The sequence below is a fragment of the Pongo pygmaeus genome, chromosome X, assembly GCF_028885625.2.
Source record: "Pongo pygmaeus isolate AG05252 chromosome X, NHGRI_mPonPyg2-v2.0_pri, whole genome shotgun sequence".
NCBI lineage: Eukaryota > Metazoa > Chordata > Mammalia > Primates > Hominidae > Pongo > Pongo pygmaeus.
Window position 1 is genome coordinate 89,120,796 of NC_072396.2, and position 23,582 is coordinate 89,144,377.

Sequence of the window (23,582 nt, forward strand, 5' to 3'; positions counted from 1 at the left end):
TGCTTCATAGTGTCTGTGGGATATGTGCTTAAGTGTGTTTTCATGGTAGAAGATTTAATTATTTCATTTCCATGTTTATCATTTCCGTAAGAACCTCTTGTATAGCTGGTTTAGTGATAATAAATTCCCTTAGTGTTTGCTTGCTTTGGAAGTTTATTTCTTCTTTGCTTATGAAGCATAGTTTGGTGGGATATGAAATTCTTGGTTGGAATTTATTTTCTTTAAGAATGCTGAATATAGAACCACAATCTTTTCTGGCTTGTAAGTTTTCTGATGAGAGGTCTTCTTCTAGCCTGATGGGGTTTCCTTTGTAAGTGACTAGAGCCTTCTCTCTTGTTGCCTTTAACAATTTTTTCTTTCACATTGACCTTCGTGAATCTGATGACTATGTGTCTTGGGAATGTTTGTCTTGTATAGTATCTCACAGAGGTTCTCTATATTTCTTGAATTTGCATGTCAACCACTCTAATGAGATTGAGGAAATTTTCATGGACCATATCCTCAAATATGTTTTCCAAGTTATTTCTTCTCTCTCCTGTCAGGAATATCAATTAGTTTTAGATTAGTCTTGTTACATAATCCCATATTTCTCAGAGGTTTTGTCACAATTTAATTTTTTTTATTTTTGTCTAAGTTGATTATAAGATTCTGTCTTCAAGCTCCAAGATTCTTTCTTTGGCTTGGTCTATTCTGTTGTTAATGCTTCAAAATGTATTAGGTAATTTTTGTAGTAATTTTTTCAATTCCAGAAGTTCCATTTGGTTCTTTCTTAAAGTGGCTATTTTGTCTTCTTTCTACTTTTGGATAGTTTTACTGGATACCTTGGATTGGGTTTCAACTTTTACCTGTATCTTGATCAGCTTCCTTGCCATCCAGATTCTGAACTTTATGGCTTTCATTTAAGTCATTTCAATTTGGTTAAGAACCATTGCAGAAGAGTTGCCTTGTTTGAAGATAAAGGGAAACTCTGACTTTTTGAATTGCCAGAGTTCTAGCACTGATTCTTTCTCATCTGAGCAGGCATGTGCTCCTTTGTGTTTTGGATTTGCTGTAATTTCTATGAGGATTTTTGTGTTGATATTCTTTATTTCCCTTTAGGGTTTAACTGTGATGCAAGTTGAGTATAGTTAATTAGCTTTGTTTCTAGGTGCTTCCAGAGGGCCAAGGCTCTGTATGGGATCTTTATTTGTGGCTAGATTCTTACCTTGGGTTTCACCGGCAATGTGTATTGGCAGAATACTTTTGGTATTGTAATTTGGGCAGTGATCGAGTAGATGAGTAATGGTTGGCAGAGAGTCTTACTCTGCTCTGTGGTTCTTTTATATTTCTGCACATTTGCAGTGGTACTCTGTGGGGACCAGGGGAGAGAGATGACACCCTAGCCAGGTCCATTCCCAGGCCTTAGGGTAGCCCCCCTTGATCACTGGCACTGCATCCACATTTCATTTGTTAGATGTTCTAGGCCGTGGGGCTCTCTCAGGCAGAGATTGTGTCTAGCAGACAGGCCTCACCCTTCCTGGACAGGCCCTGGAGACAGAGGTGTGCCCTGCTTCTGCACTGGCCTATGAACTCACACCTAACACTCAGTGTATTGAGACTGGGGGCTCCTCCCCAGATTGAGTTCTGGCAAAAATCTCAACTCAGAACTCCTGAGTGTGTGCTGCAAACTTGGGGCATCGGAACCATGCCTGTGGCTTTGTCCTCTACCTCCTTGGGATCAGGCACCTGTTGTGCTGGGAGAGCTGAAGTGTTCCCAGGCTGTGGGGAAAGCACTCCAGCAGGGCCACTGGCAAGACTGTCAGGCCAGTCAGTGGAGGCTGTGCTGTGTGAACACAGTTGCAGAATCAGCAGGCAAGAGCCTTGTAGGGATTGTGGACAGGAAGACATGCAGAACAGATGTGTTCAGAGACCCTTGGGGGAATGGGTGCCTATGGCCACATTTTGTTGCAGCTGCTCCACATGTAAAACCCCCTGGGGTCCATGCAGGCTAGAGCTCTGTCTTTGTCTATTCTTTGGGCAGATCCTCCTGACAATTGAAATGACTGCAAGAGTCCTGAGATCTCTTGTAGCTAGGATGCCAGAGGTACATGGTGAGAGTGGTTTGCCCTGCTGTCACTTCACTCACCCGTTCCTTAGGAGGTGTTCAGGACCAGGAACTAATCCTGGTGCTGGGCACACCAATGCAGTTTTCCCAGCTTTCTCCCTATTCAGCCTTAGTATCTGTGTTACCTATCAAATCTCAGTGTTTTCTCTCCAAAGATCTGTTTGAAGTACAAACAGATAGTGGAGTATTTGCTGGTTTGTTTATTGGATATTTTGGTCTTTTGTGGTGGGAGAAGTGCTTCCTGAATGTGTCTACTTGGCCATCTTTTCTCTCCCTCCAGAAACTACTTTTAAAGAGGACCAGATGGTGTATTTAGAAGATAAAGACTTCAAAGAAGCTATAATAAATATGTTTATAGGGCTGGGCTCAGTGGCTCATGCCTGTAACCCCAACACTTTGAGACGTCATCATGGGATGATTGCTTGAGACCAGGAATTTGAGGCCAGCCTGGGCAACATAGTGAGAATACAAAGAACTAAAAAAAAAACATGCTTAAGGAAGTAATGGAAGACAATGTCAGTGAAAATATATAACAACCTCCAGAAATGCTCTATGCCATAAAAGAAAAAGGAAATCTGGCCAAAAAAAAATCAAAATTAACTTTATCAGAACTCTCAAAATTAATAAACTTTTACAGCCATCAGAGAGCATTTATTTAGGAAAAAAAGTTAAATCAGCAAGCTTTGTGGCATTTGAAATTGTTCTATTCTCATCTCTGTCTCTCCAACTATGTAATAGAATTTTAAAACAATCTTTTTTTTTTGAGACGGAGTCTTGCTCAGTCACCCAGGCTGTAGTGCAGTGGCGCAATCTCAGCTCACTGCAAGCTCCAACTCCTGTTTTCACACCATTCTCCTGCCTCAGCCTCCCGAGTAGCTGGGACTACAGGTGCCCGCCACCATGCCTGGCTAATTTTTTTTTGTATTTTTAGTAGAGACGGGGTTTCACCATGTTAGCCAGGATGGTCTCAATTTCCTGACCTCGTGATCCACCCACCTAGGCCTCCCAAAATGCTGGGATTACAGGCATGAGCCACCGTGCCTGGCCCTTAAAACAATCTTGGTAAAACCCAGGAGCCTGGCAGCCACTAGAAGACAAAACAAGGTTAGAGCTCCTTCAAAGTCACATTGTCGTTATTATAATTGTCATTGTTTGATTTGAATGTTGATTCTGTGGAAAACTCCACTTGCAAGGATGCCTTTTAAAACTTGACTTGTAACTCAACCAATTTGCAAATCCTTTTTCCTGGGAACATTTGTCGAAAATAATGTGTGGAAATTGTTTAATATCACAACTACCTGAGGTGGCTATAATAGTTCAGGCAGACAAGAAATTGACCAAAAATGATAAAAGGAAAAACTGAGGAATAAATTGTCCATAGTGGGCTTTGAAAAGTTGTTATATGTTCCTGGGAATCTAGAAAGCCACAAGCATGTGTAGGGCTTTGTATATGCCCAAGGATGTATGCATGTGAAGGAAAGACCTGAGAAAACCCTGAGCCCTTAGTACTGGCTAACCTTAAAACTCTGTGTAAGCAGGAACTGGGAGCTAAGGATGAGCTATAAATTGCCTACCAGAACATTGAAGAGGTGTCCAAACACAGACAAAGAGCCTCTCAGTGAAAACTAGGAGACTTACTAGTTTCATGTTTGTAACGAAACCTCTGTTTAAATGTTAACTGACCACTAAGATAAATGAGCAGAGACTTCAGTGACCACATATGAAAAGAATACAGACTTTATAGAATTAAATCAGAAAAGCCACTAAACAAAAGACAATAACATCAACAGCAAACAATAGCAACAATGAACACCTTGGCAAGAGGGAGTATCTAATTTCCAGAGTTACCACATTATATTATTTTCAATGTCACGTTTTCAATAAAACATTATAAGACATGCAAAGAAACAAGAAAATATTGCCTATCATGGAAAAAATCACTTGAAACTGTCCATTAAGAAGCCAGATGTTGCATTTACATAGCCTTTAAATTGGCTATTTTAAGTATGCTCAAAGAACTAAAGAACTAAAGGAAAGGATGAGAGTTGTGCTTTATGGAATAAAAAACATTATTAAAGAAAGAGAAATTACTTTTAAGAGAAACTACAGTAATTCTGAGGTAAAAAAGATAATAACTAGATTTAAATTTCTCAACAGCCGATGTATGCAAACGGAAGAAAGAATCAACAAATTGCAAAGAAGGTCCGTTGAGTTTATCTAGTCTGAGGAACAGAAAGAAAAAAGAATGAAGAAAAATGAACAGAGCCTCAGATAACTGTGAGATACCATAAACAGAACATTCTGTTCTGTTTATGGGGACTCCACAAGGAGAGGGAGGAAAGTGGCAGGAATAATAGCTGAAGAAATGTCTGAAAACTTCCCAGATTTGATTAAAAATATCAATCTGCACATCAAAGAAGCTCAGCAAATGCCAAATAGTGAAAAATAAGAGATCCAAACCTTGACACATAATAATCAAACTGTCAAGGGCCATAGAAAAAAAGAATCTTGAAAGCAGTAAAAAAGAAACATATCAGGGGGATCCTCAATTAAAAATTATCAACTGATTTCTCATCAGAAATTATAGAGGCCAGAAGGCAATGGGATGACATATTCCAAGTAACAAAAAAACACTGTCAACTGAGAATTATTTTATCCAGCAAAACCATTCTTCAAAAATGAAGGAAAACAATATATTCCCATGCAAGCAAAAACTCAAAGAATTTGTCACTACAAAACCTGTTCTACAAGAAATGCTAAAGGGAGTCCTACAAGAAATACTAAAGGAGTCCTTCAGGCTGAAATTTAAGGACTGTATACAGCATCCCAAATCCATTTGAAGAAATAAAGATCACCAGTAAAGGTAACTATACAGGTAAATATTAATTAAATTTCTGGGGGAAACCTAAGGGGAAAAACTCAGAAAATATAGTAAAAGTAACTAAAATGGAATTAAAATGTTACTGTAGAAAATATTTTACACAGAAGAAGGCAGGAATGGAGGAACAGAAGAACAAAAAACATAAGACATAGAAACAAATAACAAAATAGCTAATGTAAATTCTAACTTATAAATTACATTAAATGTAAGTGCATTAAATATTCCAACTAAAAGCAGAGACTGGCAGAATGTATAAAAAGATACAACTATGTGTGGTTTACAAGAGTCACAATTTAGACATGAAGTCCTTGCCCATGCCTATGTCCTGAATGGTAATGCCTAGGTTTTCTTCTAGGGTTTTTATGGTTTTAGGTCTAACATTTAAGTCTTGAATCCATCTTGAATTGATTTTTGTATAAGGTGTAAGGAAGGGATCCAGTTTCAGCTTTCTACATATGGCTAGCCAGTTTTCCCAGCACCATTTATTAAATAGGGAATCCTTTCCCCATTTCTTGTTTTTGTCAGGTTTGTCAAAGATCAGATACTTGTAGATACGTGGCATTATTTCTGACGGCTCTGTTCTGTTCCATTGATCTATATCTCTGTTTTGGTACCAGTACCATGCTGTTTTGGTTACTGTAGCCTTGTAGTATAGTTTGAAGTCAGGTAGTGTGATGCCTCCAGCTTTGTTCTTTTGGCTTAGGATTGACTTGGCGATGCGGGCTCTTTTTTGGTTCCATATGAACTTTAAAGTAGTTTTTTCCAATTCTGTGAAGAAAGTCATTGGTAGCTTGATGGGGATGGCATTGAATCTGTAAATTACCTTGGGAAGGATGGCCATTTTCATGATATTGATTCTTCCTACCCATGAAACACCAAAAGCAATGGCAACAAAAGCCAAAATTGACAAATGGGATCTAATTAAACTAAAGAGCTTCTGCACAGCAAAGGAAACTACCATCAGAGTGAACAGGCAACCTACAAAATGGGAGAAAATTTTCGCAACCTACTCATCTGACAAAGGGCTACTATCCAGAATCTACAATGAACTCCAACAAATTTACAAGAAAAAAACAAACAACCCCATCAAAAAGTGGGCGAAGGACATGAACAGACGGTTCTCAAAAGAAGACATTTATGCAGCCAAAAAACACATGAAAAAATGCTCACCATCACTGGCCATCAGAGAAATGCAAATCAAAACCACAATGAGATACCATCTCACACCAGTTAGAATGGCAATCATTAAAAAGTCAGGAAACAACAGGTGCTGGAGAGGATGTGGAGAAATAGGAACACTTTTACACTGTTGGTGGGACTGTAAACTAGTTCAACCCTTGTGGAAGTCAGTGTGGCGATTCCTCAGGGATCTAGAACTAGAAATTCCATTCGACCCAGCCATCCCATTACTGGGTATATACCCAAAGGACTATAAATCATGCTGCTATAAAGACACATGCACACGTATGTTTATTGCCGCATTATTCACAATAGCAAAGACTTGGAACCAACCCAAATGTCCAGCAATGATAGACTGGATTAAGAAAATGTGGCACATATACACCATGGAATACTATGCAGCCATAAAAAATGATGAGTTCATGTCCTTTGTAGGGACATGGATGAAACTGGAAATCATCATTCTCAGTAAACTATCGCAAGAACAGGAAACCAAACACCGCATATTCTCACTCATAGGTGGGAATTGAACAATGAGAACACATGGACACAGGAAGGGGAACATCACACTTTGGGGACTGTTGTGGGGTGGGGGGAGGGGGAGGGATAGCACTGGGAGATATACCTAATGCTAGATGACAAGTTGGTGGGTGCAGCGCACCAGCATGGCACATGTATACATATGTAACTTACCTGCACATTGCGCACATGTACCATAAAACCTAAAGTATAATAATGATAATAATAATAATAATAATAAAAGAAAAAAAAAAGAAAAAAAAAAATAAATAAATAAATAAAAGAGTCACAATTTAGAATCAAATACACAAATAGGTCAAAAATGAAAGGACAGAAAAAGATATTTCATACAATTGGTAACCAGAAGACAGTTTATATTGATATAAGACAAAATACATATGAATGTAAAAATTTATGATCTTGGGTTAGTCAACAGTTTCTTGTATATAATACCAAAAGCACAAGCAAGAAAAAATATAGATGAATTAGATTTTTTTCTATATTAAATACTTATGCTGCATATTGTACTCTCAAGATAGTGAAAAGACAACCCATGGAATTGATGAAAATATTTGCAAATCTTGTCTCTGATAAGGGACTTGTGAACATGTGAAAATCTCTTGCAATTCAACTATAAAAAGACAACCCACTTAAAAAATGGAAAAAAAATTGGATGGACATTTCTTCAAACAAGATGTATAAATGGCCAATAAGCACATAAAAATTGCTTAAAAACATTAGTTATTAGGGAAATACAAATCAAAACTCCAATTGGATACCACTTTCCACCACCTAGGATGGCCATAATCCAAGAGATGAACAATAACAAATGGCAATGAGGATGGGGAGAAAGTGGAACCCTCATACACTACTAGGAATGCATGATGGTGCTTTTGCTTTAGAACACAGTATGGCAATTCCTTAAGCATAGAGTTATCATGTGACCTATCAATTCCACTCCTAGGTATATACTCAAAATAAATGAATACATGTACCTTACACACTTGTACATACATGTTCACAGCAGCGTTATTCACAATAGCCAAAAATTGAAAACAACCCAAATGTCCAACTGATTAATCAATAAATAAAATGTATATCCATACAACTGGATATTATTTAGCAACCAAAAGGAATGAAGTCTTGACTCATGCCAAATCATGCTTGCATCCTGCAAACATTATACAAAATGAAAAATTCAGACACAAAAGACTACATATTGTATTATTTCATTTATATGAAATATCCAAAATAGACTTCTGCTGAAGCTATTCATAATTACTCTATATTTGGTTTTGCTAAATGGCTGGAATGTAATTTGTGGTCATATTGCTACCATGAGGGTAGACCTTACCTGATTAAGATGTCTACACAGGAAAGAGCAGAGCCAAGATATACAGAAAGACATATTATAAAGGCATATTTTGAACACACAAATCCATCTGGATACCAAGTAACCCCATTTAAGTGAATTTAAAAAGTCCCAGTTTACATTGGGTCTCTTGTCACATGAAACAGAAAGAGTCCTAACTAATGTGGTTGGTTAAAAAAACAATTATTTGTTTTTCACTTCCAAGGTAATTAATATATTGTAAATTCAGGAAAGATGTGCTTCAGGATTTTTTTGACCACAATAGTGATGTCTTTTTGTGAATATTCATTCTTCAGTAGAATAATTGGCCAGCAGAAAACACCAAACTCTGTCTAGCTTGTATATACCAATTAAACATGAAATAACTTGGATTATATCATCATAATTTTTATATTCAAATTTCATTTAAAAATACATTACTTTTTAGTGGTAATAGTAGTCCTTCCACCAGTGGAGGGTTGGTTATGAGAGGAATATATTTCTTGCCGCAACTTTGAGAGTTCCTTACAAATAAAAGATAATATAATCATTTGATGGAAAGTAGAAACATGAGATAATAAATATATTTAATCATTTAGAAGGGTTACTAACAATGATTACACCCCCTCTCTTTTACCCCTTTTTAGCCTTGAGGTAATAATGTTCTAATCCCACTTGTTGAATATCACCTAGTGTTGCTTCACAGTACCTAATAAGTTATATTATATGCCTGTGCAGGAACCTGCAACTGATACAGGATATCTAAATTTGGAGGATAACTTAAGATTGAATGGGCGTGGTTCTCAAGATGAGGATGTGAAAGTTTTTGCTCTGAAAAGCCTGAAAAGTATATCCATAGAAGAAAAGTATTGAAACTTCAATATATAAGCAGATATAGTTTCTTAACAGAGAGTTTATCAATGAATGTTACTACAAGCACCATTTGCTCCATAACAGCAATACAATATTACCCATAATTTTTGACAATTCCTTCAGTACCTATTGAATGCCAGGTCGTGGGCTACATGCTACAGATACAAGGAGGAATATAACACATGCTTTAATGAAGCAGCTCATAATGTAGTAAGGAGGTCACAGTCTACTGGGAATTTCACTGCTAATGAAATATAAAATCAATGTCTTAAAAATATTAAATGTATAACAGCACTTATTTTTTGCTTCAATTCTAACTTTCATTTGAATTGTTTCTCCTGAAATATGTATATTCTACTTCCTCACTTGCACCTACATTTTATTTTGTGAAATAAAGTGACTCTTGGATATGTGTCCTTTTCTAGTCCATGGGAAGTATTTAACCTACAGTACTACAGTACTAAGTTGTATAACTTTTCTCCATCCCCACCCCTTCCTTTTATACCTCTGACTGACGCTTTATAAGGGAATCCTTCTCTTCCAGCAAGCTTGTCAGTTCATGAAGCTTAAATTGGAAGTCACTACAACTTCCTTCTCTCTTTGAAACATCTTTATGGTACTGGTTTAATTGGGACTAAGGATTTAAAAAGAAATAAATATTATTATAATCTTCATATAGAAAATGTGTAACTGAGTTCCAGGGAGGTTAAGTGACACAAACTCACACAGTTAGTTATGAAATGAAAGTAAAATACCAATAGTCATAAACGTTCGAAGAATTTCATGAGTATGTAATGTGAAATGAAATGCCAATTACAAATTTCTCCTTTTTTTAAGGTGTCTTTGCTATGTAGGACTAAACATTATCTACGTAACAGTCTTAGGCCACAAGATTTAAAGTAAAGCTAAGAAAACAGGCACTTCAGAGTCCTTGAAATAATAATTAAGGAAATTGCAATACCAAATTACTACTATTATATTCTGATTTTCAGTTCACAAAATATTCCTCCTGCATGAATTATCTCAGTTCTCACAGCAGTCCCATGAAATAAGCATTATTATAATCTTCATTTACAAAACAGATAATGGGCTCCAGAGAGGTTAAATGACACAGTGACGCAGTAACATAGCTGCAACTCCAAAGCAGGTCTTCTGACTACGAATCTTGTCAATTTCCCTCTTTACCTCATATGTGTGTAGCTTAGATAGAAGTGCTATTAGTAATGTTGGGATGGAAAAGAAATCAGTGGAGGAAATCTGCTAGAAATATTGGTAGGTTTTTAAAACAAATTATATTTTGTTTCATTTTGATTTTTGGTAAAAATTATACAGTGATGTTTGGAGAGACAAATTTGTGGTTATTTTGTTTATTAAAATATTTAAGTATATTTTACTACATTTAGGAATCAGTAAAATAAGGGTTAGATTAAGTAAATTCAACCTAGAATTACAAGATAAGGCAATATATACTTACAAATATCACCTTAATTTTGATGTCAACTATAGGTACATAAAACTTAACACTGTTTTCCTCCTCATGCTTGGCAAAGTCCTTGCTCTTCATCATCCCTCGAAATTAAGTGAGAATTTTTACAAATCTAACTGTGGCTCTGTTGAGTAATCTCATATATTGCTTTTGCCTACATAAGCATGCTTTAGGCAAGATCATGAAGAGTCCTCCACCTATCCCAAAAAATAAATTAATAAAAACCAAAACCAAAACACTGAAATGAATATCTTCTTTTACTTTCCTAGAAGAAATTGAGCTAAATTAGAAAATCATTTAACAGTTATATTTTAGATACAGTAATGTATTTAAAACAAATGAATACATGACATATTTCTAAAACTCTAACTTCAGCTAATTTTTTCTGGTAGCTTTAAACTTGAAGCCATCATTATCTTGCTAGAAAGTTTGTGCTGACCTGTGTATTTATGCAATGTAGGATCAACATACCCTCAGTCTGCAGATCTCTCTATCTTTCTCCATTCTCAAGTTTTTTACCATCTCCGTGTAGTGGTTGCCAATCTCATCCATTTTAGCCTGCAGCATTGGGCCTGTGCAAGTCTCAGAAACCTACAGAAGGCAAAATAACTATCTGTAATTGGATTGTTTTGAAGAAAATACATGTTATGTTACAAGGATTGTTATTAGATGAAAACCACATGATTAAGACATCGAAATAATGAAAGTGATTTTCAGGAACTGCATTATAAAGCTCAAATGTCAGTGATTAAGATCTAACAGTATGTGAGGGAAAGCAGTCCATATATTTTCTAAATGCTAGGATTACAATGATGTAACTAAGGTAATACTGTATATTTAAAAGGAAGTTTTAATACCTGCATTCTAAGGTTTTGATTCTCTTGCTCTAAATTACGTTTACAATATTCCAGTTCTTTTAGTCTGTATTCCATGTCTGATAGTGTATGTCGAAGAGAGAGATTGTTTTCTTCCAATGCCTGGCATTTTGAACTTGAGTCTTGAAGTCCTTGCTGTAAAGAAGAGACAAGTACATAAGACAAATGCATTTTGTTTTTGGTGAGGGAGTGTTCTTTTTATTGATTCATTAAATTGAATCAAGTAAATATTTTCCTATGCCCAGTTTTCTTATACTCTTGGTCTTAGATGGTACATTAAGTCACCCATGTAAGATATTATAGTGTTGCCTCTAGTCTCACTTGTCTATTTTGTGAGAGAGGGAATCATGACTAGATGAATTTATAATGTCTCAATTTAACAATCAGACTCTTGCTACTCTGTGACAATACTGTACCCTGCTTTCTAGTAGGCACAGAAACGACCATATGCCTGATTATTTACATGACAACTAGTAACTGAGCAAGAATTTGGGACAGCCATAGGAGTAAAGATCAGGAAGAGGGTAATCCTTAGAGACTACTTACAATTTCCTAGGAATTCTCTCTGCTCAGACAACCAGAGAATTCATCTAGAGTTTTTTCAATCATTTATTTATTGCACAAACATGTGTTAAGGTCTACAACAGCTTTTTTCATTGACATGTTAGTAGATTAAATAAATGCATGAACCTAGATTTTTAGTATTTATACAATTGTGGTCACCCAACGAGACAAATAATTGTGTCCCATATGTACTTTATATCTAAAATAGATAAGATTGTCTGTTTTTCTGAGAGGGCTTTCAGCCATTGGAAATACCCAAAGCCACTCAAGTCTCATATGAACAAATTTTTCCATCATATTTTAATTCTGTCTTGATTATATCTCATAACTCCAATGTGCCAGTAATTGTGCATATGAAAAGCTATCAATCTAGATTAACACCAATAAAAGCATCAATTTACCTGCTGCTGGTGATTATTTGCTCTCACTGATGCCAAGAGTTCTTCGTACTCTTTTAATTGAGTTTCTTTGAATGATAAATCTTTCTCAAGTCTCATCTTGTCATTTTCCAGTGACTAGAAGCATAAATTATTTGTTATGATTCAGAATTACAAAAACTTAACAGTCACATAATACAAAGACTTGTTTACCTTGAAAGATTTAAATAAGCACTTGTTTCATTTGTACTTGCTTAATAAAGCAGAATTCTTAAAAGTTAAGACAATACGGGATAGGAAATGATTGAAACTTCTAAAACCTTCATTGAAAGAGACATTTTGATGGACTAACTATACATGAAATGAAGCACAACCGTCTGAAATGTTTTAATGTTTTCCTCCAATCTACAAAGAGTCCTTGTTAATCCCAGCAAGTGGTAAATTTTTAAATTAGAGTCTAAATATGTTCATCATAACCCAGAAACAACAAAACTACTCCAAAGTCCTCAAGGCATTATTCAACGTGTGGAAAGCATTCTGAATGTATCTAGCTGATGGCACCAAGAACACCAATTAAAATAGAAAATGGAAAAAAATTAATTTTCTAGAGAAAAATGTTTTCAAGTTATTATATTTGAATGGAAATTCAGAGTATGCTTTATAATTATGAAAAAGGGGGAATTTACCTCCAATGAGTCAGATTATTTTAACTTTGCAGACTACTCTCTGGCTTTAAGCATTAAATTGCCTTAGTGGTAAACTAAATGATAAGTGCACATCCAACATTCTTTCATTTATACTTTGGATACTTCTTTTCTTCTCTCTCAATGCCAATTAACTGTTTGAAGAAAATAATTTCGCTTTGTCTGAATAAGCATAATATTGTGCTATATTAAATTTTAAAAACATGTACTGGACATCTTTATTTCTGTATTAGGAAGCTAGGAACTAGAAAGGCTTTGGAAAAAATCAAAATAAATCTTACTGTCAAGTCATTTTGAAGATGTCCAAGCTCCTCCCGTATGTTGCTAAATGTGGACAGCACTAGTCGGAGTGACTTATCAGACATACCCCTCATCTGCAGGAAGAAAGGATTAATGGTTTAGTTTTATTAACATTTGAAAATAGGCAATATAAGTGAAAGTTATCTTTTTTTTGTTCCTACTAGCAAACTTATTAATAATTTTACTTTGATATGGCAAATTAGAAAGGTGATATAAGGCATTTTGTCAATAGTGTGTTTAAGTAATCCAGATAATATTCCTGAAGATAGCATAGCTAGTATTTATAACAAATATTTATTATTTTTTCCATGACAAAGTATCATCTTTGTCACAAAGTGGAATTCTATCAGCAAAATTTAATTTTTACATTATTCTTTATTTAAAAGATTAGAAGAGATGAGACAGTCAATCATCAAATAATGAAATGAATCTCCCTAAGTGTATTGCCAACTGCCTGAATTTTGCCTGAGGTGAGAAGAATATAATTATAATTAAGTTTAACTTTAAAGTATAGAGCTATCTCAATTTTTTTTTTTTTTTTTTTTTTTTTTTTTTTTTTTACCAGAGTCTCACTCTGTCACCTAGGCTGGAGTGTAGTGGCATGATCTCAGTTCACTGCAATCTCTGCCCTCTGGGTTTAAGCAATTCTTCCACCTCAGCCTCCCAAGTAGCTGGGACTACAGGCATGCACCAACACACCTGGTGAATTTTTGTATTCTGAGTAGAGAACGGATTTCACTGTGTTGGCCAGGCTGGTCTCGAACTCCTGACCTCAAGTGATCCACCAGCCTTGACCTCCTAAAGTGCTGGGATTACAGATGTGAGCCACTGCACCTGGCTTATCTCAAATTTTAAAGAGAGGGGAAACTCTTTTACTAGATTATTCTTATTTCTTTAAAGAAAAATGGTTTAAAAAAACAGACAACTTCAGCTTCTGGGAAGACAGTAAAAATACTTTCCACAACCAATCAGACGTTGTTTAAGGTGTAACTTTGTAACTTCAGCCTCTGATTGGTCACTTTCTGCAACCAATCTGACTGATAATGGGCCACTACTTCATTTACATAGAGTGTACCCCAAGTTACCAATGCGAAACCTCTAGAGGGCATTTAAACCACATAAAATTCTCTAACTGTGCACTTGAGCCAATTGCTCACCCCACTCCCACCCTGTGGAGTGTGCTTTCATTTTCAATAAATCTCTACTTTTGTTGCTTCACAAAAAAAAGAAAGAAAAAAGAAAAAAAAATACTTTTCCCTAGCCTTCCTGTTAATTGCAGCTAAAAACCCTGGACATTGTATATAAAACAAATATAAAAAGACTCAAATTGGTGAAAAGAGAAATGATTGGTTAGGAATCTTGGGACCTGAGAAATGACACAGCAGTGAGTTCCTGGATTTTCTTTTTGCTTCATATATTAGATCAGTGTTGGGGAAGCTGGTGATCTAGTTACATCAATGGACAACAAAAGTCCTGAGAAAAGCCTTCTCTCTCTAGCCAAAGGACCATGAAAGGGTCAGCCTAGGAGGACAGAAAACTTTTAGATAGTAACCACTCTATCTTAGCCAAACACCACAGAAGAAACTGCAACTCTACTTCCACACGGACCATCAAAGGCCAAGAAGAGAGCTTAGACTGCCCCCTTGTCAGGCTCTAGGGAGGAACACAACACCATTCACTGGGGTGGTGTCAGAAAAGACAGAGTGAAGAATGGTGCTTTCATTCCTACTGGCCAAAAATGAAATTCCATGCACTGTGATGTCAGTTGAGACTGTGAAGGGAGCTTGGGCTTTCACCCTATTGCATCAAGAGAAGCTGAGTGGGGGAACCTCAACTTCTACCACCAGCTGGCAGTAATAGGTAGTGCACACACTTTCTCTGATATTTGAATATTTGAATGAGACCCAAAGAGTCACAACATAAAAATGGCCAGGTCTCACATCCAAGTACTAGCCAGGCTCAATCCTGTTTAGCTTCTGAGATCAAACAAGATCAGGCATGTTCAGGGTCAATTGAAAATCACTCATAATTCCAAGAACAACAAAAATCTCAACTCAATAAGAAAAAACACTTAATTGATGACAACATCAAGATAATAGAAATGTTAGAATTATCTGATAAAGTGTATAAAACAACCATCATAAATACTTCAACAAGAAGTTGCAAGGAGACTGTAAAAACACATTGTCTCAATGACAAAATAGAAAGTCTCAGCAAATAAATAGAAGACATAAAGAATACCTAAATGGAAATTTTAGAACTGAAAAGGACAGTAAAAAGACAAAGAAACAAAAACCAAACCAAAACAACAAAACTCTCAAGGAGTGGGCTAAAAAGCAGAATGGAGAGAACAGAGGAAAGAATTAATGAACTTAAAGATAGAATAAAATAAAGTATATAATCTGAATATCAGAAACAAATAGATTAGAAAAAATTAAACAGAGCTTAAGGGTCTGTGGGTGTACACCGCCTATCTAGCTTTCATATTCAGAGTCCTGGAAGGAGAGGAGAAAGAGGATGGAGCTGAAAAAATATTCAAAAAAATTATGGCTGAGAAGTTTCCTAAATTAGTAAAACCTGGTAACATACATATTCAAGAAGCTGAGCATATCCCAAATAGTATAAACCCAAAGAAATCCATTACCAGACAAATCAGAGTCAAACTTCTTAAAACTAAAGACAAACTAAAAATTTTCAAAGCAGCAAGAAAAACATTAATTATTGGGAATAACAATTAAAATGACAACAGATTTCTCATTACAAATCATGAAGCCCAGAAGGAACTAGGATACTATTTTTTAAGTACTAAAAGAAAATAATTGTCAACTGTAAATTCTATACGCAGTGAAATTATCCTTTAGGAATGGAGGGAAATTCACGTTTTCAGATGAGGGAAAATGAAAATAATTTGTCACTAGCAGACCTACCCTTAAAGAATAGCTAAAAGAAGTTGTCTAAAGAGAAGAAAATGATAAAAGAAAAAATTTGGAATATTAAGAAGGAAGATATAGCATGGTAAGCAAAAATATGGTAAATACAATAAGTTTTCCTTCTTTTCTAGAGTTTTCTTTTTTTATTATACTTTAAGTTCTGGAATACATGTGCAGAACGTGCAGGTTTGTTACATAGGTATACACGTGCCATGGTGGTTTCCTGCACCCTTCAACCTGTCATCTACATTAGGTATTTCTCCTAATGCTATCCCTCCCCTAACCCCCCACCCCCTGACAGGTCCCAGTGTGTGATGCTCCCATGTGTTCTCACTGTTCAGCTCCCACTTATGAGTGAGAACATGAGGTGTTTGGTTTTCTGTTTCTGCGTCAGTTTGCTGAGAATGATGGTTTTCAGCTTCATCCATGTCCCTGCAAAGGACATGAACTCATCCTTTTTAATGGCTGCATAGTATTCCATGGTGCATATGTCCCACATTTTCTTTATCTAGTCTATCATTGATGGGCAATTTGGGTTGATTCCAAGTCTTTGCTATTGTGAATAGTGCTGCAATAAACATACGTGTGCATGTGTCTTTATAGTAGAATGATTTATAATCTTTGGGTATATACCCAGTAATGGGATTGCTGAGTCAAATGGTATTTCTAGTTCTAGATCCTTGAGGAAGCGCCACACTGGTTGAACTAATTTACACTCCCACCAATAATCTAAAAGCGTTCCTATTTCTCCACATCCACTCCAGCATCTGTTTTTTCCTGACTTTTTGATGATCGCCATTTTAACTCACATGAGATGGTATCTCATTGTGGTTTTGATTTGCATTTCTCTAATGACCAGTGATGATGAGCATTTTTTCATGTTTGTTGGCTGCATTAATGTCTTATTTTGAGAAATGTCTGTTCATACCCTTTGGCCACTTTTTGATGGGGTGGGTTGTTTGATTCTTGTAAATTTGTTTAAATTCTTTGCAGATTCTGGGTATTAGCCCTTTGTCAGATGGATAGATTGCAGATATTTTCTCCCATTCTGTAGGGTGCCTGTTCACTCTGATGATAGTTTCTTTTGCTGTGCAGAAGCTCTTTAGTTTAGTTAGATCCCATTTGTCAATTTTTGCTTTTGTTGCCGTTGCTTTTGGTGTTTTAGTCATGAAGTCTTCCCCATGCCTATGTCCTGAATGGTACTGCCTAGGTTTTCTTCTAGAGTTTTTATGGTTTTAGGTCTTACCTTTAAGTCTTTAATCCATCCTGAGTTAATTTTTGTATAAAGTGTAAGGAAGGGGTCCAGTTTCAGTTTTCAGCATACGGCTAGCCAGTTTCCCCAGCATTATTTATTAAATAGGGAATCCTTTCCCCATTGCTTGTTTTTGTCAGGTTTGTCAAAGATCCAATAGTTGTAAATGTGTGGCATTATTTCTGAGGTCTCTGTTCTGTTCCATTGGTCTATCTCTCTGTTTTGGTACTGGTACCATGCTGTTTTCGTTACTGAAACCTTGTAGTATAGTTTGAAGTCAGGTAGCGTGATGCCTCCAGCTTTGTTCTTTTGGCTTAGGATTGTCTTGGATATATGGGCTCTTTTTTTGGTTCCATATGTAATTTAAAGTATTTTTTCTAATTCTGTGAAGAAAGTCAATGGTAGCTTGATGGGGTTAGCATTGAATCTATAAATTATTTTCAGTTGTATGGCCATTTTCACGATATTGATTCTTCCTATCCATAACAATGGAATGTTTCTCCATTTGTTTGTGTCCTCTCTTATTTCCTTGAGCAGTGGTTTGTAGCTCTCCTTGAAGAAGTCCTTCACATCACTTATAAGTTACATTCCTAGGTATTTTATTCTCTTTGTAGAAATTGTGAATGTGAGTTCACTCAAGATTTGGCCCTCTGTTTGTCTATTATTGGTGTGTAGGAATGTTTGTGATTTTTGCACATTGATTTTGTATCTTGAGACTTTGCTGAAGTTGCTTATCAGCTTAAGGAGATTTTGGGTTGAGACGATGGGGTTTTCTAAATATACAATCATGTCATCTGCAAACAGAGACAATTTGACTTCCTCTCTTGCTGTTTGAATCCCCTTTATTTCTTTCACTTGCCTTGTTGCCCTGGCCAGAACTTCCAATACTATGTTGAATAGGAGTAGTGAGAGAGGGCATCCTTGTCTTGTGCCGGTTTTCAAAGACAATGCTTCCAGCTTTTGTCCATTCAGTATGATATTGGCTGTTGGTTTGTCATAAATAGCTCTTATTATTTTGAGATACATCCCATCAATACCCAGTTTATTGAGAGTTTTTAGCATGAAGCGGTGTTGAATTTTATCAAAGGTCTTTTCTGCCTCTATTGAGATAATCATGTGGTTTTTGTCATTGGTTCTGTTTATGTAATGGATTATGTTTATTGATTTGCATATGTTGAATCAGCCTTGCATTCCAGCGATGAAGCTGATTTGATCATGGTGGATAAGCTTTTTGATATGCTGCTGGATTCAGTTTCCCTGTATTTTATTGAGGATTTTTGCATCGATGTTCATCAGGGATATTGGCCTGAAATTTTCCTTTTTTGTTCTGTCTCTGCCAGGTTTTGGTATCAGGATGATGCTGGCCTCATAAAACGAGTTAGAGGGGAGTCTCTCTTTTACTATTGTTTGGAATAGTTTCAGAAGGAATGTTACCAGCTCCTCTTTGTACCCCTGGTAGAATTTGGCTGTGAATCCATCTGGTCCTGGACTTTTTCTTTTTCTTTTGTTTTTTTGGTTGGTAGGCTATTAATTACTGCCTCAATTTCAGAACTTGTTATTGGTCTTTTCAAGGATTCAACTTCTTCCTGGTTTAGCCTTGGGAGGGTGTATGTTTCTAGGATTTTTTCCATTTCTTCTAGTTTTTCTGGTTTATTTGCGTAGATGTGTTTATAGTATTCTCTGATGGTAGTTTGTATTTCTGTGGGATCAGTGGTGATATCCCCTTTATCATTTTTTATTGTGTCTATTTGATTTTTCTCTCTTTTCTTCTTTATCAGTCTGGCTAGTGGTAGGGAAGAGGGTGGAATGGAGAAGAGGAAGGCAAAAAATATGAGATAGAGTCAGATTGTACTAAAGTGCTGAGGAGTGAATAAGGGCATTCTACAGAAGGGAACAATATTTCAAGAATGTTTTCCCAAATGCTAGTCATTCAATATAATTTTTGGTGATCTCACTAAACTGAAATATAACCCTTGTCTAACCAAAGAATCCTCAACTCTTAGGAAAGATGATTTTAATTTGGGACTTTCTGTTCTTAATTAAGGGAAGCAACCTAGGAAGCTGTTTGTTAGTGTTGATTTCACACATCCACTCTTGACCCCATCTCACCTGCAGAATGTAGCGTATTTGCTGTTTTGTAAACTCTGATAATCCTTTAGGAATCAATGATTCAATGTCTTCCGACTGTAAGAAAAAAAGGCTTATCCATGGAACAGATACATATCAATCTTAAGATCAGCAATCCACAGACTTTTGTGTAATGGGACATATTTTAGGAATATTAAAAGACAAATTCACTTTTTGAGAAACAGTTTCTATGAATTTAATTTCTAGCCTTATCAGTTCTTATTTTAAAAAAACAATTATATTACAAACAGTATAAAAATAATCCTGAATTCCATGCATTTTAGGGAAAACCTTTGGGCAACCAATGAGAAGTTCCATTTCTATTTTTAAAAAGATGAAATTAAAAGCAAAATGGTCTATTAAATTCCTTTACACACTTTATTCATTGTATATTTTTAAAAACTGGAAGTTTTGTTGGGTGATAGATATAACATTCTAGAAGCTGATTTTTGAAATAATGAAAACTTTGGGAAATAAAAATTAAAGGAGTTACAGGTTTTACTGAGAATTTACATAGAGCTGTGGTGACTTTTGGAAGATTATGATGTTGCCACCACAACACTGAAACAGCTTCAACTAATTTTAAGTGAGGAGCTGAAGTGAAGTATTTCTCAAAGGCAATTTAGGAATTACTGCGTAATTGTAATGAATGCAGTATACCAGTACACTGGAAAAAACGATTAAAAACACAAAAAAGGAATTGTGCTTTTTATCGCATTGAAATAGGTTTTTCTCTCTCTGATTACTCTATTAAAAGCAATTAAGATAATATGCATATGTAATAGATTAATACTTGAAAATATTTTTACTTTAACTTGCTGACTGGCATGGCACATATAAGGTTTTGAAGCATATTAAAACTAAATTTGTTATTTAATTAATCATATAGATTTCAGTTTTCTAAAGCAGAGAATATGTGGTCAGTGAAACATCTCTTGTACCCCATAAATAAATACACCTACTATGTACACACAAAAATTAAAAATGGAACATTTCAAATAAACATTGCAAAAAGCATAGACAAATTAAATCATAAAGTGACAGCTGATAACAATTTTTTTGTGAATAATTACTAGCTTTATAGCTATTATAAATATGTAGTGTTTATATAATTTTAAAGGCAAAATGGCCATAAATTTTTTCACTTACCTGCATTTTCAGTCTAGTAAGGTACTTAACTGAAAGAATATTATTATTGCAAATATCAGAATCGACTTCGTTATTATACTATATTCGATTTTCAACTATCTTTGCACTTACCTCATCTGTAGACTCAAAGTCCTGTTTGCTGCAACAACAAAAAAAAGATAGACAACTTTAGGAAAATATATTCACTGATCATATATAAATGCTAGTTTTCTATTAATTTTATCTTACTTTTTGAAATATAAGAGGACTTATTCAATTTATAAGCACAAGTGAAAATGTTAAAACTAAAATGGCACTTTTACTTAGTTTGACTAAATTTTTTTTCTGGAATTAGCAGATCTATTAAAAAATAGATCTGAATAACAAAATAATAAAATATGCAGAAGTGGTTAGTACCATCTGTTAGCACCAGTTTAATTGTGGCTGGATTAGAAGTCCTCAGTGCTTGGCAATAAATGCTTCTTGGGTGAATAAACAACAAAAATAGCTTTTATCTCTCTATTTCCACCTTCATTTTCTCCTTGTATGTTTCAGTGCTGATTCCATCTTCTCTCCACAGTGTTTTCAAGTTCTTCATACCCTCTTTAACAAAATCAAAGCTTGCAAGACAAGCCTGAACAACTCATTTAATCTATACTAGAGTATATTTGGTAATGACTGGCTTGAAGGATATTTGAATCTTTACATAGGGACAAAGCATTAAGCAAAATGATCAAAATTCTAGTGGGGTAAGAATTTCCAGCATCATAATGAGGATTTGGTCACAGGGGTCGAAAGACCCTTTGTGGAGCCGTGATAGGTAGGAAAATGCTGAAGGAGAATTGTTACTGGTTATATCAGACTGGCACTTACTCCTTTGGGAATGTTGAAAACTGGAAAGGATACATTGATAGTCTTGTCTGGGGCAAGACATAGGCCTTCATTTTTGCCAACTTGTTCCCGCTGCACTTGATGGAAGAATTAGGCCCAAAATATATATGGTAATCATACTTCTCAAACAAACAAATGAAGAAAAAACAGTAAACATGGGTTCTGACAGCAAGACAGAATATTTATTTCATTTAAAGTAATTAACTTGACTTTATCATGAAAACATTCCAAGATTGATTTGTCTATTCATTTTTTTTAACTTTTATTTTAGGTTGAGGGGTACCTGTACAGGTTTGTTATATAGGTAAATTGCATTTTGTGGTGGTTTGGTGTACAAATGATTTCATCAATGAGGTAATAAGCACAGTAACCAATAGGTAGTTTTTTGATCCTCATCCTCCTCCCACCCTCCACTCTCAAGTAGGTCCCAGTGTCTGTTGTTCCCTTCTTTGTGTCTATATGTACTCAATGTTTAGCTCCCACTTATAAGTAATAACATGCAGTATTTGGCTTTCTGTTCCTACATTAGTTTGCTAAGAATAATAGCCTCCAGCTCTGTCTATGTCCCTGCAAAGAACATGATCTCATTCTTTTATATGGCTATATACTATTCCATGGTGTAGATGTACCACATTTCCTTTATCCAGTCTATCATCAGTGGGCATTTAGGTTGATTCCATGTCGTTGCTATTGTGAATAGTGCTGCGATGAACATAGGTGTGCAAGTGTCTGTATGGTAGAATGATTTATATTCCTTTGGGTATTGTTGAAAACAGTTTGGCAATTAGTCCAAGAACTTAAAACAGAATCAGCATTTCATTCAATGGAATTGCTGGGTCAAATGCTGATTCTATTTTAAGTTCTTGGACAAATTGGCCAAACTGTTTTTCAAAATGGCTGAACTAGTTTAGATTCCCACCACCAGTGCATAAGCATTACCTTTTCTCCACAACCATACCAGAATCTGTCATTTTTTTGACTTTTTAATAACAACCATTCTGACTGGTGTGAGAAGGTATTTCATTGTGGTTTTGATTTGCATTTCTCTAATGTTCAGTGATGTTGAGATTTTTTCATATGCTTGTCAGCCACATGTATGTCTTCTTTTGAAAAGTGTCTGTTCATGTCATTTGCCCACTTTTTAATGAGGTTGTTTGTTTTTTGCTTGTAAATTGTCAAAAAGAAGTGTGGCAATTTTTCAAAGACCTAAAGACAGAGATACCATTTGACCCAGCAATCCCATTACTGTGTATATACCCAGAAGAATATAAATAATTCTACTGTAAAGACACATGCTTGTGTAAGTTCATTGCAGCACTATTCACAATAGCAAAGACATGGAATCAATCTAAATGCCCAGCAGTGATAGACTGGATAAAGAAAATGTGGTACATATACACCATGGAATACTACGTACCCATAAAAAACAACAAGATCATGCCCTTTGCAGGGACATGGATGGGAGCTGGAGGCCGTGATTCTTAGCAAACTAACACAGGAACAGAAAACCAAAGACTGCATGTTCTCACTTATAAGTGGGAGCTAAATGATGAGAACATATGGACACATAGAGGGGGAACAACACATACTGGGGCCTATTAAAAGGTAGAGGGTGGGAGGAGGAAGAGGATCAGAAAAAATAACTAATGGGTACTAAGCTTAATACCTGGGTGATGAAATAATCTGTACAACAAACCCCCATGACACAAGTTTACCTGTGTAACAAGCCTGTACTTGTACTCCTGAACTTTAAAAAAATGTTTAAATTCCTTATAGATTCTGGATATTAGACCTGTGTTGGATGTATAGTTTGCAAATATTTTCTTCTCTTATTCTGTAGATTGTCTTTTAAGTCGGTTAAGTCTGTTGATAGTTTATTTTGCTGTGCAGAAGGTCTTTAGTTCAATTAGGTCCCATTTGTCCATTTTTGTTTTTGTTGTCATTGCTTTTGGCATCTTTGTCATGAAGTCTTTGTCAGGTCTTATGTCTAGAATGATATTTCCTAGGTTATCTTCCAGAGTTTTTATAGATTTTGGTTTCA

The 23,582-nt window shown here is 35.6% G+C and overlaps 1 protein-coding gene across 3 annotated transcripts in view; it reads right to left on the bottom strand.

Moving 5' to 3' along the window:
• POF1B (POF1B actin binding protein) overlaps nt 1–23,582 on the bottom strand; it is a 436,069-nt gene that overhangs the window by 19,159 nt on the left and 393,328 nt on the right. For all 3 annotated transcript variants that reach the window (XM_054470659.2, XM_063660750.1, XM_054470658.1), the window contains exons 8-15: nt 20,783–20,810; nt 19,505–19,579; nt 13,195–13,287; nt 12,234–12,347; nt 11,251–11,403; nt 10,865–10,984; nt 9,413–9,541; nt 8,476–8,558 (exon numbers count right to left, since the gene is read on the bottom strand). In XM_054470659.2, coding sequence (XP_054326634.1) covers nt 8,476–8,558; nt 9,413–9,541; nt 10,865–10,984; nt 11,251–11,403; nt 12,234–12,347; nt 13,195–13,287; nt 19,505–19,579; nt 20,783–20,810 — 795 coding nt within the window. The remainder of the gene's footprint in view (nt 1–8,475; nt 8,559–9,412; nt 9,542–10,864; nt 10,985–11,250; nt 11,404–12,233; nt 12,348–13,194; nt 13,288–19,504; nt 19,580–20,782; nt 20,811–23,582) is intronic.